At 38.3% G+C, this 16,569-nt stretch overlaps 3 protein-coding genes and 2 non-coding genes across 12 annotated transcripts; all 5 read left to right on the forward strand.

Moving 5' to 3' along the window:
• Positions 1-1,845: 1,845 nt before the first annotated feature.
• Positions 1,846-9,424, forward strand: LOC115422377 (nascent polypeptide-associated complex subunit alpha). Of its 2 annotated transcripts, XM_030138688.1 has the most exons (8): positions 1,846-1,932; positions 2,541-2,615; positions 7,949-8,034; positions 8,295-8,372; positions 8,454-8,600; positions 8,745-8,873; positions 8,959-9,081; positions 9,306-9,424. In XM_030138688.1, the coding sequence occupies exons 2-8, from the start codon at positions 2,546-2,548 to the stop codon at positions 9,318-9,320; spliced, it is 648 nt and encodes a 215-aa protein (XP_029994548.1). In that variant the 5' UTR covers positions 1,846-1,932; positions 2,541-2,545; the 3' UTR covers positions 9,321-9,424. The 2 variants fall into 2 exon arrangements, 1 of the variants encoding a protein (XP_029994548.1); XR_003935838.1 differs by lacking the exons at positions 8,745-8,873; positions 8,959-9,081; positions 9,306-9,424 and adding an exon at positions 4,443-5,086 and having other exon boundaries at positions 8,454-8,585.
• LOC115422376 (proteoglycan 4-like) lies at positions 5,093-7,942 on the forward strand. Of its 7 annotated transcripts, none has more exons than XM_030138681.1 (2): positions 5,093-6,884; positions 6,987-7,942. In XM_030138681.1, exons 1-2 carry the CDS (start codon positions 5,901-5,903, stop codon positions 7,560-7,562), a joined length of 1,560 nt encoding a protein of 519 aa, XP_029994541.1. In that variant the 5' UTR covers positions 5,093-5,900; the 3' UTR covers positions 7,563-7,942. The 7 variants fall into 7 exon arrangements, with proteins under 7 accessions (XP_029994541.1, XP_029994544.1, XP_029994542.1 ...); XM_030138684.1 differs by having other exon boundaries at positions 5,093-6,844; positions 7,076-7,942; XM_030138682.1 differs by having other exon boundaries at positions 5,093-6,842; positions 6,993-7,942.
• LOC115423277 (small nucleolar RNA SNORD59) lies at positions 8,124-8,199 on the forward strand. The gene has a single exon (XR_003935948.1). It is a non-coding gene; the product is annotated as a small nucleolar RNA SNORD59 (small nucleolar RNA).
• LOC115423276 (small nucleolar RNA SNORD59) lies at positions 9,159-9,233 on the forward strand. The gene has a single exon (XR_003935947.1). It is a non-coding gene; the product is annotated as a small nucleolar RNA SNORD59 (small nucleolar RNA).
• Positions 9,425-10,426: 1,002 nt separating the features above from the next.
• On the forward strand, positions 10,427-16,516 carry LOC115422451 (prostaglandin E synthase 3-like). Its single transcript, XM_030138807.1, has 9 exons — positions 10,427-10,459; positions 11,756-11,878; positions 13,206-13,318; positions 13,442-13,511; positions 13,603-13,701; positions 13,882-13,971; positions 14,528-14,584; positions 14,751-14,778; positions 15,459-16,516. The coding sequence occupies exons 1-9, from the start codon at positions 10,427-10,429 to the stop codon at positions 15,476-15,478; spliced, it is 633 nt and encodes a 210-aa protein (XP_029994667.1). The 3' UTR covers positions 15,479-16,516.
• Positions 16,517-16,569: the final 53 nt, after the last annotated feature.

The following is a 16,569-nucleotide window of genomic DNA, read 5'->3' on the forward strand; positions in this document are numbered from 1 at the left end:
TCAGTTCTATAGCATTATTCTATTTGGTATTATACTGTGTGGGCATGCAAATCAACAATATCTTGTCTAAATAAAGCAACAGATTAATATTTCACTTTATGTAGTATGCTGAAATTGTGGCACATGATTGTAGTGGACTTCTATTTTTTTTTAATGATCAGTAATTCAGGTTTTATTGTACTTGACCTGCAATTTGCATATTGCAGTTTTTTTTTAATATTTCTATCTGATATTGTTTTTAAACAATTTGATGAATTAATTCTAATACGTAAATTGAGCTTGTTACTACAAACATAATACTGAGGGTATATTATGTTAAGTCTGAATTACAATAGAAAAACAAGTGGTCACCCCTCCAAAATTCCTGAACTACTATTGCCTCCAAAATCTGCCATGGTTTCTGGTACAATTATAAGTTTTTGGGGTTTTTTTTTTACATTACTACTACCACTATTGGCCACTCCCTTTAGGGGTCACCACAGCAAATCCTCTGCTTCCATCTGACCCAGTCTATTTCACACCAACTACTAGCTACATCTTCATCCTTTTGCCAAAGTAACACTTCATTCACAAATATATTAATAAATCAGCATTAGAACCACTTAACAGATTCAGCCAAAGACAGGACGAGAGCAAAGTCATCAGGAGCTCTGTAAACTATAAATGTAAATTAACCCACCAAACCACATTTGTATAGCCAGCTTTTTCCATAAGTGGCAGTTACTTCTGGAACACAATGCCAAACAAAACAAAATATATAATGTTTGTGAAGTTGGGCTCTTGTTTTTCTTTTTTTCCCTTTTTTTTCAGTGTGTGGTAGGTATGAACAGACTTTTATATTGCTTGTTTATACTGTTAATGTATTTGAAAAGCCCAGCCAGGGATGGAAGTTACAAAATAGTTCAAAACTATATACTCTTTGTGCTGAACATCAGATGTTCTATATGCCCACTGTTTCACTGCATTGTCCCTCATGAATAAAAATAAATAAATATCCTTCCTCTCAACACATCTGAACCATCTTAATCTGGCCTCTCTCACTTTGTCCCTCTGATTTGCTTGTTCCTAATCCTAACCCTGTCAATCCTTGTCACTCCCAAACAAATGTCAACATCTTCAGCTCCAGCTGTTCTTCCTGTCTTTTCATCATTTTTTACATTATTGATGTTTGCTGATGACATGGTTAAGACAATGATAAACCAGTTATGATCTTCTCCAACACTATTAGTGTAGTTTTTTATTCAATTCTTGTCTGATTTATGCATGATAACACTGTCAGTTTTGTTTTTGTTTTTTTTAAATTGAACTTGTGAAAAAATACAAACTCTCACTGAGGACAATAACACAGTAATACAAATGAACATAAATATAATAAAGTACAAAAAATTATGGGGCTATGGACAGCAAGAACAAAAAATACATTCAAATACAATACAGTGTAAATAATCAAGCAATTTAAATTAAAGTAAAAGGAGCAGAGATGCAACATAGAAGACTTTTTTAAATTACAATAATAAGTAATCATCAATGTTCTGGTTTATTTTCATTGCATTTTTTTTTCTCCAATTTTCTTAGGGCCAAGATAAACATTTTAAATTCGTTTGTAAAACCAGAAAAGGAAGGCTTGTTATTTTTCCATTTTGCACAGTGGATATGATATTTACCTAATAATAAAATTATATTAATAATATCTGAAACAGATGAGGCCAAATTATCCATATAAAAAATAATATAATTCAAAACATGGAATATCATTAATTTTTAGATAACGCTGTCAGTAGCTTACTTGACTAAAAACTGATGATGTGCATGGCTCAGGCACGGGCCCTTTAAATAACCCGGAAGTAGAACTGACTTCCAACCGGATATTACCGAGAATCAGGGGTCAGGAGTTCTCTCTTACAGCCATCTTGGATATAACGTCCTGAGTTGGTGAGTATCTCCGCTGTCAATCCAACTTCATCCAGTAGTTTTTCCCCACATTATACTTTCATTGAAGGTTATATATGTTTCATTAGTGTTTGGAGGTTGTTGTGGTTCTACTATTGTGTGTATTTAGGTCCGTTGTTCACTTATATATCAGCCGTTGTGACACTGATTACCGGCTCAAAATGGGGGAACATGATGAGCACCAATTCATGTTAACAGGGCCGAGATGAAGTGTGAGCAAACTAGTGGAAGGTCAGTTTATATGACAACTGACATTTCATTCATAGGAGCATGGGTAGACGTAGAAAAGGGTATTTGGTTATATTTACTGGTGACCCATGTAACCTAGCTGAGCTGCTGTAGCTCATCGCAGCTGTTAGCTTATAAGCTAACTTGCGCAGGACTGCAGTAGTAGTAACGATAGCCGAAGCTAACAGGCTAAAGCATGGGCTCTGTCACCTGTTCAGAGAGTTAAGACGAGTATTATATCTCAGTTAGGCAAGATCTGTGTTGGTTGCATTAGGTGCCGTCTCAGTTGACTTTTCTGCGAATATTATACCTTGCAAGTACACAAGTCTCTAAAACCGTCTTTCCCTAATTTTCTTCATCAGCAAACATGCCTGGCGAAGCCACAGAAACGGTCCCAGTCACCGAGCAGGAGATGCAGCAGCCTCAAGCAGAGACTGGTTCGTATAGTTTTGCTTCTCATAAACGTGCATGCATAGATAAACCACAACAAAAAGGGGCGCTGGGTCTCAAACAAACCTGAATCTTCTCAGTAGTACCTCACCAGTTGTAACTGTAACATAAATACAGAATGTTATCTGGTTGTAGTTGCTGACTCAGCTTGCTGGACAGTGAGTTGATATAGGTTAACAGGTGACAGATTATTTTGACTGTCAGCTGACATCTGGTGAGATGCATGCGCCAGTTATTTGCTCACTGTGGGAATTTGAGTAACGATATTGTTTAACTTGGCTTGTTAAGAGTAACCCAGTACCCCTCTTTATTTACATAAACTCACAATAGCCTGTGTTGAGTTGCACTGACTATTGGACTTGGCACACAATGCATGATGACGAGTGGTTTTCATGTGCACAGTAAATGCCTTGAAATCTTTTGTGATCTTTTGTAGCACTGGCACAGATCATTTTTGTTGCACGAGTGATGCCACAATGTAATCTTATTCAATATCTTCAGGATGCTTTTTTATTTTAGTTAATGGCTTGTAGTTATGTGCTCAACAATATTGGCATTTTTCTTTGTTAACTAACAATCAATATATTAAAAAGAGTTGTACGTTTTGTTTGAATATGTTCTTAAATGTACATAATTAGCTTAAGTTTGGAATTTTGTTAGTGTGAGTGTCAAATGAAGAATTTTAAAGTTTATTTGCTTTTTCTTGCCTTCAAGTTGCTATTGTTCCATTACATAGTTTAGCAATACTAACAGGGCTTAGTTTGATAAAGCATTAGTGTCATATCTCTACACATACTTAGTTGCTCATGTTAAACTATGTAGGTGTGTGCTGCACAACAGGGTGTGTTGGAGGAACTCATAGCTGAGTGAGTTTTGTAATGCACTACCAAAGTTGTACTCAACTATAGGCTTTGGCTGACTACATAAAGACTTTCTAGTTTGTGATGGTCAAAAATGTTTTTCCTATTCTTGTTAAAATATATATACCTTTTTTGTGCATCTGTTTGCCATACCCTTATAAAGTGGTTTAAATTTGTGTATTGCTATAACTTAGTAGCCTATATCTTGATTGTGTGTTAACTACATGGGAAACTTAAATTGTGGATTTAATTTTGTGTCAGCACTGATTAAAGAAGTTACTAATGAGGAATAAGGGGAAAGTCTAAGCTTTTGCCTTGTGTTGTCACATTGGGTATTATGTATTTGAAGTGTGTTCACCCTCTTGGATTATAAACTTGTACACAAATACAAAGTCAGAAGGAAGACACTTGAAAGAGCAGCTTGTGGACCAACAGCAGATTCTCCTGCACTGTTTATGTCAGTGACCTATATACTGGATTTGTAGGGGTTACTACTCGGAGGGTGTTGTGTAGTGATGCCCCCCCCCACACACACACACCACCACCACCAACAACAACCAATTAAAATGTGACTACCCCAAAGACCTGTGCTGGCACCAGTGTGCTGTGGGTTGTCTTTAATCCTCTTTCCGTCTTTTCTATTGGATGACGGTGACTTTTTTTTTTTATTGTATATATGTGTTTATTTCTCCAGGCAGTCAATGTAATGACTTGAAGCTCTCACGTGTGATTAATGCATGGAGGCACACCCTTTTTACCCCCCTTGAGTTCACCCAACATCACTTGTCATGGCAAGTCAAGAAGTGGTTATCACTTACCGTCACAAACTCATGCTCTTTGTCCATGTGTTGAGCACGATTCATAATTTCACTAAACGTGTTCATAAAGATCGTAAAACCTTATTAGCTGCCAGAATACTTAATTTTGCTTCTCTTGACATGGCTGTTCCTACAGCGAATAAGACAGTGTCTTTGGAGAGTCCCATGGCCTCAGAAAGCACTGTTTTGACTCAAGAGCTTGGCTCCCAAGAAGTAGCCAGTATTGAGACTATGGAGGAGCAACCAAATGGTGTAGCTGTAACTCAAGAAATCACCCAGCAAATGCAAGTTTCCAGGCCTGAAGAAACTCCTGCCTCAGTGGAAGGTACTAATGCTGCACCAGCAGGAATGCCAGACGATCGTGACGCAGTTCCTAACAACCAGGCTGAGAGTCAGGAGTTGGTGGTTGTTACAGAAGAAGTAATCGGCCATGAGATTGGGCATATTTCAGCTGAAGTTATGGGCTCCGGAGAAGATCCAGCACCCATGGCAGAAAACCAGTCTGACGATTCAAAAAAAATTGCTCTTGAAGTTCTTCCTACCACTGAAGATGGGAAGGCTAGTGATGTCCCAGAGACTGGGGAAGACATCCAGAAGAATTCTACCCTAGAAATGGCTAATGATGAACCTCAAATATTTCCTGGTGATGAAAAAGTTGATGCTGCTACCCAAAACAAAACCTTGAAGAAAAACAACCTGTGCTACTTCTTTCTAAAGCCACTGAGTCAAAAGGGCCCTCAAAATGTGAAGGTCCATCTCTTTCCACACGCCACCTGTCAGGTTGGTTTTCTTCCATGACATAGCCCAGGCTACAGAAATTTTTATATGCACTTAAATAATCATTTTTGAAAATTGTACAATTTGTCTTTGGAATTAAGTTTTACATAGACACGTGATGCCTGGTATGACTGAAAAAAGCTGGTTTATATGATTTTAGATCACATGATTACTGCCAATGGACTTGATGGGTTCTGGGTTTTTAAGGTTGACTTTTTATAGCTGAATGTGCTGCTTCTTATAGTTGGGTATTGTACTTTAGAACTATCAGAGTGGTTAGTTTGTAACTGAGACAAATGTATGCATTTTTTTCTTGTTTTGAAGAGGATTATTTCTAACACTGATTTGTATTTCTAATATAACAAGATAACATGATTTACTTTAATAGACAAGACTAATTGTGCAAAAACTAGTGGATATAGCACAGAGGTGTGTTTTGAAATGCATTGCAAATGGGGGTTCTTTGTTCGACATGCATCCTCATTAAATATAGAATGTGTTTGTTTGTGTGTGCAAGTGATTAGTATATATTTGGCATTTGCATCAATTTATAGTGAAGCAGTTGTGTACTTTTCCCTAACCGTAGAAATGGTTGCCTCTTGGTTTGTGGATATTTAACCCGCATGAACAAGACTTCCCACTTTGCCATCAAATTTTTGAAAGACTATTTTTCTGTTCAGCTGCACCTCCTGCCCCAGCTTCCTCCCAGCAACCGCAGGCAGCTTCTGGCTCTGCAAAACCCAAAGGCAAAGATGCCAAGGGTGCACAGGGTTCCACTGCCCCAAAGGCTGTCCCTGGCAGAAGAAAACGGTCCTCTATGTCTGCCTCTTCCTCTTCTCCCACCTCTCCAAAATCTACTCCCTCTTCCACCCCACGTTCACCTATGCCATCTTCTCCCCTTGCTTCCTCACCTGGCAGCTCTCTTGCCAGTCAGAGCTTGACACCAAAAGTTATCAAGGCTGGCAAACAAGTAATGCCTAAAAAAGGAGAAGGATTTGTACCTGCCCCTCTCCCTGTGGAAAAGCCTCTAGGGTCTAGCCCTAAGCCAACTACAGTTGAAGCTAAACCTGAAGCAGTTGATGTAAAAAGCATCTCCTCAGCAGCTCCAAAGCCAGTTGCAGGCCCTCCAGCTTTTAAAATTACCTCAAAACCTGCTGTTGCTGCTCCTGTTTCATTTGCAGGTACTCTTGCAACTAGCCCTCCTAAATCAGTTGAGTTTAAAGCAGCATCCCCTAAAGCACTTCCTGTTACCGTAGTTGATGATGATCTCCCGCCACTTATCCCACCTGTGAAGCCAGTTAAAATTCCAGAAGTAGTTCCCCCTGTTGAGAAAGAGATTGCCAAATGTGCCACATCTCCCCCGAAACCACAGCATATTCAGAGTTCTACTGCTGTCCCCATTGAGGCCATTAAGGTAGCCCCCAAACCTGCACCTGCAGAGGCTAAGAAGATCGATATGAAGCCTAAGTCTGAGGATCCTAAGGTGGGTTCTGAGGCCAAATCTGTCCCTATTGAAGGTGTGAAGGTGGTTACTGAAGCAGTTACCATTGAGGCCCTTAAGCCAGCTCCTGTTGAAGTCGAGGCCCAGCCTCTGCCCATTAAAGCTCCTGAACCAGTACTGGCAGCAGCCCCAAGTGAGCCCATACCTGTTGAGGCTGCCAAGCTAGTTGCAGAGGTCAAGCCTGCTCCTCCTAAGGCTGTTGCTCAGGATAAACCTGCTGCCCCTGTTGAGGTTCCTAAGCCAGCTGCTCCTGTTGAGGTTCCTGAGCCAGCTGCTCCTGTTGAGGTTCCTAAACCTGCTGCCCCTGTCGAGGTTCCTAAGCCAGCTGCCCCTGTCAAGGTTCCTAAGCCAGCTGCCCCTGTCAAGGTTCCTAAGCCAGCTGCCCCTGTCGAGGTTCCTAAGCCAGCTGCCCCTGTTGAGGTTCCTAAACCTGCTGCCCCTGTTGAGGTTCCTAAGCCTGCTGCCCCTGTTGAGGTTCCTAAGCCTGCTGCCCCTGTTGAGGTTCCTAAACCTGCTGCCCCTATTGAGGTCCCCAAGCCCTCAGTTGAGGACAAGTCTGTTCCTGACAAACAAGTTACAGTAACAAAATTGGTGAAGTCAGATGTGGAAGTTAAATCTGCTCCAGAGGTTATCAAAGCTGCAGAACCTAAACTACCTGCCGCTGAGCTTCCCAAGCCAGCTACTGAAGCTAAATTGCCAGAAGGTAAGGCTGCTCCCACTGAGCCTGCAAAGCCTGATACTCCTGCAGCCAAACCATCACCTCCTTTTAAGCCCGCTCCTGTTGAGCCCGCTGTTTCTGCCCCAGCTTCACGTAAACTCACATTTGCTGAGGCTGTTGCAAAGCCTTCCCCTGTTAAACCTGAGGTAATTGATACAACTCCTTCTGAGCCTGTCTCATCACCTAAACCTGCTAAAATCCCTGCCAAGGTGGAGCCTGTGATCAAGAACGACAAGGGTATTTCCTCCTTTCTCTCATGATTTTTGCTATGTTTTTCCAATTGCTATCTAGCAATCTAGTTGTTGAAATAGGCTGCTTTTATTTGAAATGGTTCCCATATTGCATCCCATGGTTAACTTTAAGCCATTTTTGCAGTCTCATTTATGGTTCTATAATGTTTAATGATGAGCTATTTGTTGAAAATAACTGTTGGGTAAACAGCAGTATGGATTTAAGCTTCCAGAGTCTATTGTGCAGAATGAATGGTTGTTGCAGTTTTGCGTTTGCTGTTTACTTGTGACTGCCTAATTTCCTAATCTTCATTCCAGGATTCATATAGCTTTATCCAGAATAACTTAACCAAGTGGATTTAGGAGGGTGGTATGTTCTGCTGTCTAAATTATGGTTCCTGTTGCTGTTTTTGTAGGATCTGGCACAGAGTCGGACAGTGATGACTCTGTTCCAGAGCTGGAGGAACAGGACTCTGCTCAGACACAGACACAGCAAGCTCAGGTAAGTGGTCCAGGGTTATTTTTCATCCTTCTGGTAGGCAAAGTGTTGAAATTGAAACAAGATTACTCCAACTGTCAAGTAGATTTGACTCTTTCAGTGATGATTTGTACAGGTGACTTTCGTTCTTCTGAGTCTACTGAAGCCATTCTTTCTGTCCTGAGAAGAGAAAATACAGTGACAAGAGATGCTTGTTGTACTTCACATATAACAAAATGTAAGTCTGTATAATCTTTGTTAAATGTTGGAAATATCTCTTGCAGCTTGCAGCAGCAGCTGAAATAGATGAGGAACCAGTGAGCAAAGCCAAACAGAGCCGCAGTGAGAAGAAGGCACGAAAGGTAATCAAACTTGATGCAAGTCGCTACTTTTGAATTGTTCGTAGGATTGGACAGAACTAATAAATTTGTCGTTTCCTGTAGGCAATGTCAAAGCTTGGTCTCAGGCAGGTAACAGGAGTTACCAGGGTCACCATTCGTAAGTCAAAGAACATCTTGTTCGTCATCACCAAACCAGACGTCTACAAGAGCCCCGCATCAGACACATACATCGTCTTTGGTGAAGCTAAGGTATGAACTGTTGTTGGTCACACTGTTGTCTGGTCTTGGCATTTTGTAACTCATCAAACTACATATTGAGCTTAAGTTAATGGGCCGGTTGGTTCATTTATGTTTTTTTATTTATTTATTCATTGCGCTCAATTTTCTCCTCAGATTGAAGATCTTTCCCAGCAAGCCCAGCTGGCCGCTGCAGAAAAGTTCAAGGTACAGGGAGAAGCTGTATCAAATATCCAGGAAAACACACAGACGCCAACAGTACAGGAGGAGAGCGAAGAAGAAGAGGTAAGGGATTGATTCAGGTTCAGACTAATTTGTATAATTCTATCTGTATGTACTGGAATAACTCTATTGTATTTTGTTAATGAAGGTTGATGAGACCGGAGTTGAGGTCAAGGACATTGAACTCGTCATGTCACAAGCAAACGTGTCGCGGGCGAAGGCTGTACGCGCCCTGAAGAACAACAACAACGACATTGTCAATGCTATTATGGTATGTTTTTAAAACCTTCTTTATTGTGTACTCAACAGTTCTTTTGTGCAGATTTGCTTTAAGTACACACACAGAACTCTTCAGTGATGATTTTTTACAGTGACTTTCGTTCTTCTGAGCTTACTGAAGCCAACATTTCTGTCCTGAGAAGAGAAACAGAACTTCAAACTTCACTAGAAATACATTTTCACATTGCTACGAAGCTTTTTTGTTTGTTTTTGCAGGAGTTGACAATGTAAAGGGACGTGGTCAACAAAGTGTTGAAGAAAGGTTGCTGATAAATCTAAGCTCGTTTATACAATTTATACCCAAGATGGAAATAAAGTTGTGGCTTGAAAAATGACATTTTGACTTTTGTCTTTGTTGAAATATCACATTTCAAGGTGAGAAACAAGATTCAATAAAATGGATCACCCATCCCTCTCCAGTACTTGCATATTATTTGTGTATCAAAGGAGCTCTGGCTCTTCTTGCAAGACAGACTATCAGCCTTACCTCACTTTGTTTTGTAACCCTTGAAGTGTGTTAAGCATTAAAGAAAAGTTCATTCGAAATTGCTATGGATACGGAACCATATGCAAATACCGAAGGCTAGGAGTACAGAAACAAGGCTATGGCGGAGAAGTGATAACGGCTATCCCATTGTTGACCCAGAAAAGGAGCTATGAACATATGCATTATAGTGCCTATACTTACTCCTTATTTTGGGGCTCTTAAAATGCAAGACGCTACATAACTATGATTCTGTAAGAAAGGTTGTTGAGTCTTTCTTGATATTGTAAATCCACCTATTTTTTTAAAAAAAATTGCAGTCTGGCAATTTATTTCACAATGTGTGTCACTAAGAATAGTTTTTGTTTACTACTCTTCCTCCTGACCAGTAGCATAAGTTGGTTTTCATGTAATCTTCATAAACTGATATGACATTTGGGGCTGGGAATAGCAACCACAAAAAAGTAAGTTAAAAACAAAAACTGACACTGGGTAATGAAGCCAAAGTTTATGTATTTGCAATTTACATTAACATACATTTTCTATTTACAGACTGACTAGAAAATAAAGTATGTTAAGCTTTTGATTTCATTTTCATATCCATAGGTCTTTTTGGACCGCTTTTAAGGATCTTATCCATGTCGATGCCAGATCAGGACTGAATGACCATTTTATTCCTTAATTACCCAGAAATTTACAACCATAACAGGGCGACTCCATCTGCTGTACCATTTGGCCAGGCTGTTTTGCCACATTAATATGAAATATGCAAATGGCAATAAGAAACACCAGTTAGCATGTGCTGAACAGATTCATTTTCTCTTAGGGTTTTCTGACCTTAAATTGTGAATGGATGACTGATGGGTGCAGGGGAGCCAAAAGGGATGTGAGGTATCATGACAAAAATGTCACTTTGGACCTCAACATTTCAATGCTGCAGACTGTGTAAACCCTAAAAATATAACAATTTGCAGGCATGAATCAATATTGGAATAAATTACACAATATTCTGCAAGATTGATAAGATACAAGCTGTCTTTTACATTTTAGTGATATTTTAATAATATTAATTTGTTTTTGTTTTTTTACATTAATATATATTTAGAATATAGTTTTTCTTTTTGGATGGAAGTAAATTTAATTTCTTTCATATACTTCTTTATCACCTATATTGCTGCTAGTGGTGCTGTAATTTAACTGTCCCTCCACTTCCACTCTTCTACCTGTCTGAACAGTCACCTGCACATGGTCCTACCTTTGTAGAATGCAGTGATTCATGTGAATATGATTAAAACTTAGTGGCATCCACTGAGTAATGTTAAGTAGGTTGTTTTGGTTTATCTATTGATCATTATGTGGAATATGATAATGCAGTATTCATTCATCATTCAAGCTTTATTAGGGACACAAAAACCAGGTCAATAGGATAAGATAAAAAACATACACAATAAAAAAAAGATAAGAAATAGCATAAATCCATATGTTACTTACACATAAAGGCTTGATCAATAGTGAGACCACATTTTACATGTAAACCTTACAGAACTTCTCTTGGGACAGACCATGGCTTGTACTAAAAAGAAAAAAAAATAAAATAAATTTTAAAAAAATTATATATATATATATATATATATATATATATATATATATATATATATATATATATAAATTATTTATTTAATATATATGTTATACTACATTATATAACTAATAATAATATAACTATAGTATTATAAAATAGTGTGTAAAAGAATACATTTCTTACTGGATTTTATTCATTTTCTGCCAAAAATAAATCAAAACTAATGCAAAAAAAAAAAAAAAAAAAAAAAAAAGCTTAATAGTAGATTACTCAGTTTTTTTTTTACTAAAATTATGAACCTATGTAGTACTTCTGGGGTCAGTCGTGCGCCTTTAGAATCATTATTTTTCTCCCTTTCACTCCGCCCACAGTTTAAGTCTTAACAGATATGTCCACACTGAAAAAGGGTGGAGCGCTGCAAGAAAACCACATAAAGTCCCATTAGATCCGGTACAGCTTTAGGTAGTAAGTGGACGCCTCTTCTCCCTCATAGACATCACCCGCAGCTGTACCTAAAAGCTCTAGAAACGTCTACTACGTTCCATCTGCGTCAGTACCGTCATTCTCGTCCATAGATACGCAAGAAAATCCGGAGTGTAGTCCACAGGGTACAGGCGTTTGCATTGGCTCTGTGTTAGCGGCATTCCTTCTTCTGCTGGAATTACCTTCTTTTCACAAGTCTGTCTTTACTGCGACAAAGAGGCTCACTTCACACAGAGACATGTAAGTTGTGGGAAGTTCTGTTGAGATTCAGTGTGTGGACGGTTTAATAGTATATGTTCTGGGGCTAGCTAATGGTAGCCGTGCGACAACATGCTTTGGCGAGGGCGGGAGGTTGGCCTTAACCTAAGTGAACTCTTGGCTAACGTTTATGCATTTTAGATGGAGACGCTGTAAAAACCACCTCACTGCCGTACATATTTTTGCAAACTCAGTTTCTTAGTGTTAAGTGGAGGTGTTGAGGACGGCTACTTTATGCTTCTATCATGGGTCAGGTGCACCGCATGGCTTAACTAACGTAGCGGCTAACGATAACGTTGTTAGCTTCGTGTTCATTGACTGACTTGAATTTGGAGGCTATCAGTAGACTTTAGCATCCGATATCTGACACTTTATGACTTCGGCCTAATAAAGACAATGTTATCCCTGTAATGGTAACCAATTAACACGTAAACCGATAACTCGCCGGGTCGCAAAGTTACGATGTACGTGAACAACGTCGGTATTTAGCGCTAGCGTGCATCGCGTTATGCTGCCCTCTTTGGTCCATCATTTTAAGAGGATTTACTTAATGGTGTTGGTAGTTCAGTGCCAAGAGAATAATAATGCCAGTAACTGTGTACTGGGCTCTTCCTCATATTTATATCTAGTCTATAAAAAGTCAGTTGGGGAACTCGGGTGGTTATTAAAGCTCGAAGAAGTTACGTAGATTGAATTTTTACTTTTATATGAAATAAGTTCCTCCCTCAGCTGGATTCATCTTTGTTCATTCACTGGTCTAAATATCACTATTATTTGATGGGTTTTTAGCTCCCACTGGTCATCTCACACTCAGGATAATAACTTTGACTAACTTTTTACTTACTAGTTAACATAATGGATACCATGTCTAATAAACCCTGTGCTGATAAGCCACAAAAAAGTCTAGAAGTTGGACTTGTCATGGTTTAATTTAGTTAATGTCACTGCCAACCACACTTTACAATGTTTCATCTTTGAGGGCATCATGACTCAGATGCACACTGGTAACTGGAGTCTGGGTGGTAATTTGATACAGAGGCTTTTTGATGGCAAGCTGTTGTGCTTGAATACTAGATTGCTTGTTACCATGACTTGTACAATGTATTATGTATGTTTTATGCAAACTGGGTTTGCTAAGCAAAGACATGTATAACAAAAAGTGCTCTGTATTAATTGTTTTGAGGTGCCAATAGCAGTAGTTAAAATGAACACTGTAAAATTTGTCTAGAAAGCAGGAAGATCTTAAAACCTAAAGCTTGGAGTACATTGACTTGATGTGTTGTTAATAATTTTGTGTATTCTGTTGCAGGCATCCAGCAACTGCCAAGTGGTACGACAGGAGGGACTCTGTTTTATAGAGTTCTGTGTAGCAGACAGCAAAGACGTCAAAGTCAATTTTGATAAAACAAAGTGTGGATTCAGGTGAGTTGTAATCACAGTCATTCTGTAAACATGCATCATGCTGTGTTTCACTGAGTATCTTACCATAACTGGTGTTGATAAATGTCAATATCTTAATTTTTCTGATTTTTCTTTTTTTAACAGCTGTCTTGGAGGAACAGACAATGTCAAACATGAGAATGAAATAGACCTTTTTGAAGCCATTGATGAAAATGTAAGTTAAATTGATTGACTGAGATATTGTTGTATTCGGTTCAGTTTTAAATTTACCACATTTCTGGTTTGTCTTTGTCTACATGAAACAGGAATCCAAACATAAACGCACAGATCGGTCAGTGTTGTGCTATTTACGAAAAGCACAGCCAGGGAAGGCGTGGCCGAGGCTAACAAAAGAGAAGGCTAAAGTGAGTTGCACTCTCTCAAACAGCCAAAAATGTGTGTTATAACTCTAGGATAAAATATAAATAACCTTGGTAGATTTGTCAAAGCATAACCTCATAATACCATAAATTCAACTGGTACAATTGCTGTAATGTTAAATGTTGGTTTTTTTTTTTTTTTTTTTTTTTTTTTTGTGACTGCAGCTGAGTTGGCTCAGTGTCGACTTCAACAACTGGAAAGACTGGGAAGATGATTCAGACGAGGAGATGGGCAACTTTGATCAATTCTCAGACGTAAGCATAACTACTTGCATTAGCGTAACCACAGCTTTAATTGTTTTACAGGTGTTCTGACTTATAAGATGGCTTTGTTTTTGCTATGACAGTCACTATGTTTACCTTATATTTCTCAATAATTATTTTTTGTGTTATTAAATATAGAAACTTTGAGCTTCAGCAGAGCAAGAGGACAAAACCAGTAATATAAAATTTATGAGCTGTAAAAAAATAAAATAAATTTTGTCTGTCTTGGCACACAGTAGTCCTAGAATGATACACACTTGAAGTGAAAAAGATAAGACCACTGGTACCTATTACTCAAACAGCACCAGGAGGCAAATTACAAATTTTGTGCATCGTTACAGTTAAGTGTTAAGCAAACTTGCTCATCCAGTGAGGAAAGGAACATTAAATGTTTATACACTGGTAAAAATGAGTCCTTCTGACACAACATATGTGTGTCTTTGAACCTGAACATTAAAGTTTTAATTGTGAGCTATGGTAGCAATTTAAGATAAGAACATGAAAGGGCTTTAATACCCTTACTTTAACAAATGGGTTTGGCTTACAGATGATGAACAACATGGGAGGTGAGGACGACCTACCAGAACTAGACGGTGATGAAGATGTAAGAATCTCCTTTGTTTAAATTTTGTATTCATTTCTGACTTCATTAAACCATTAATAAAACAATCAATAAATCTTAAGATGTTTTTGTGTCACCAGGCATGTGTTCATTTATTTGTTTGTGTTAGCATGTGTAACATTTCTGACTTTTTTTTTTTTTCCTTTAGGATGAGTCTGCAGATAGTGATGATGAAAGTAAGTGCTTTAGTACAGGGTGGGGAAGCAAAATGACAATGAACATTTAGTTGTTTTTTCTCAGCAGGCACTACGTCAATTGTTTTGAAACCAAACATATATTGATGTCATAATCATACCTAACGCTATTATCCATACTTTTTCAGAAACTTTTGTCCATATGAGTAATCAGGAAAGCAAACGTCAAAGAGTGTGTGATTTGCTGAATGCACGCGTCACACCAGAGGAGATTTCAAAAATAGCTGGAGTGTCCATAAAGACTGTTTATAATGTAAAGAAGAGAATGACTATGAGCAAAACTATTACAAGAAAGTCTGGAAGTGGAGGAAGCAACAAAAAACGTACCACAGCTTTTATTAAAACTCTCAAATCCAAAATCCTTAACGATCCAACCAAATCCATGAGAAAAATGGCAAATGAACTTGAGGTAGACAACAAGACCGTTAGAAATGCAGTAAAATATGATTTGAACATTTAAATTCTCATGACTTTCAATAAACTAATTGGTCATACACTCTTTCAATCCCTGCCTCAAAATATTGTAAATTTTGCTTCCCCACCCTGTATATCGTATGCACCTTTGTAACAATTCAAGCATTATATGATGGGTGCCATTTTTGACATGGTCTTGTTTGGATTTATATTGTTTTTTTTGTTTTGTTTTTTTTGCTTGATTTCAGAAATGCCAGACTTGGAATAAATGACTAAGACTCCACAAAGAAAAATGGAAGAACAGAAGGCAAGAGGAAACAAAAATGTATATCTTGAAATTGAAGGCAGTGACAAACAACTGTACATATGAGTCAGTAGCCATATTTAAATCCATAGCCTCAGCTCCAAACTCTTGAGAGATCAGTCCACTGAAGGTTGATATGCATGGTATTGTACAGAGCAGCTATCTCCACTTCCATTTGCTGTACTGCACCTTTTTGGGTATTCTGTTTTACTGTTAAATATTACAATTAAGCACACATTATTTGTTGGAAAAGCTGTATAGTTGTCCTCAACAGAGCAATACATGTTAAAGAGATTTACAGGTTGCTTTCAAATGAATTGTGATTATTTTTTTTTAAGATACTGTATTAGGCCCACCCATTCCCAATGTTGTGGTTTTAAGTTAGTTGATCAGTGTAGCTTATCTCATTGATTTATGAAAACACTAGTCGTGAACATCAGAATTAGATTTATTGGGTTCCTCTAAAAGCCTTCCATGTGCCGTGAATTAGATATCCAGGAGGCCAGTTTTTGTTTGTCGCTTAACCTTCCAACTTACATGTTTCCCCTTTACTTCTTTACATGTTTAATGTCCGTCTGTGAAATTGGAATTATCTGGAATTGTTGCAGAAATACTTGCATCTTCCCAGTAATAATCTGCTTTGGTCATTTGAATGAACTCCATATATTTAGTATCTTGACAGTTTCTCTTTCCATACTCATCTAACATGCACCCTCATGTTAGACTACAGAACAAGGTGTAATGTATTGCAGCTGTTACAATGAAGCTTGAAGCTTGGTTGGGCCTCAACAATTTGTGGTGTGTTGCTATCCTCCAGGTTCGTTCCATTCATTGAGTAAAGATCTTTCCCTCTCGGGGAGTGCTGGTGTGATAAGGCGATGTGTAATGACCAAATTATATTTGCACTGTCAATAAAATGTAAGGGGATACAAGTAATGTTGAACTACAGTGAAAATTCTTTTTTTATTGTCTACATCTTTCTAATAAACTGTTTAAGAATCATTTCCAGTGTGTTTGTTCTGATGATTTTTGGTTTGTGGGGGGATGTCTGATGC

The sequence above is a fragment of the Sphaeramia orbicularis genome, chromosome 7, assembly GCF_902148855.1.
Source record: "Sphaeramia orbicularis chromosome 7, fSphaOr1.1, whole genome shotgun sequence".
In the NCBI taxonomy this organism is placed as follows: Eukaryota; Metazoa; Chordata; class Actinopteri; order Kurtiformes; family Apogonidae; genus Sphaeramia; species Sphaeramia orbicularis.

Excerpts from the sequence above, each read along its gene's own strand:
- LOC115422377 (XM_030138688.1), top strand. The coding sequence starts at position 2,546 with ATGCCTGGCGAAGCCACAGAAACGGTCCCAGTCACCGAGCAGGAGATG. Across the intron at positions 2,616-7,948 it reads GCAGCCTCAAGCAGAGACTG|GATCTGGCACAGAGTCGGAC; the intron begins GTTCGTATAGTT and ends CTGTTTTTGTAG. Across the intron at positions 8,035-8,294 it reads CACAGACACAGCAAGCTCAG|CTTGCAGCAGCAGCTGAAAT; the intron begins GTAAGTGGTCCA and ends TATCTCTTGCAG.
- LOC115422376 (XM_030138680.1), top strand. The coding sequence starts at position 5,901 with ATGTCTGCCTCTTCCTCTTCTCCCACCTCTCCAAAATCTACTCCCTCT.
- LOC115422451 (XM_030138807.1), top strand. The coding sequence starts at position 10,427 with ATGACTGATGGGTGCAGGGGAGCCAAAAGGGAT. Across the intron at positions 13,702-13,881 it reads TAACAAAAGAGAAGGCTAAA|CTGAGTTGGCTCAGTGTCGA; the intron begins GTGAGTTGCACT and ends TTGTGACTGCAG. Across the intron at positions 13,972-14,527 it reads ACTTTGATCAATTCTCAGAC|ATGATGAACAACATGGGAGG; the intron begins GTAAGCATAACT and ends TTTGGCTTACAG.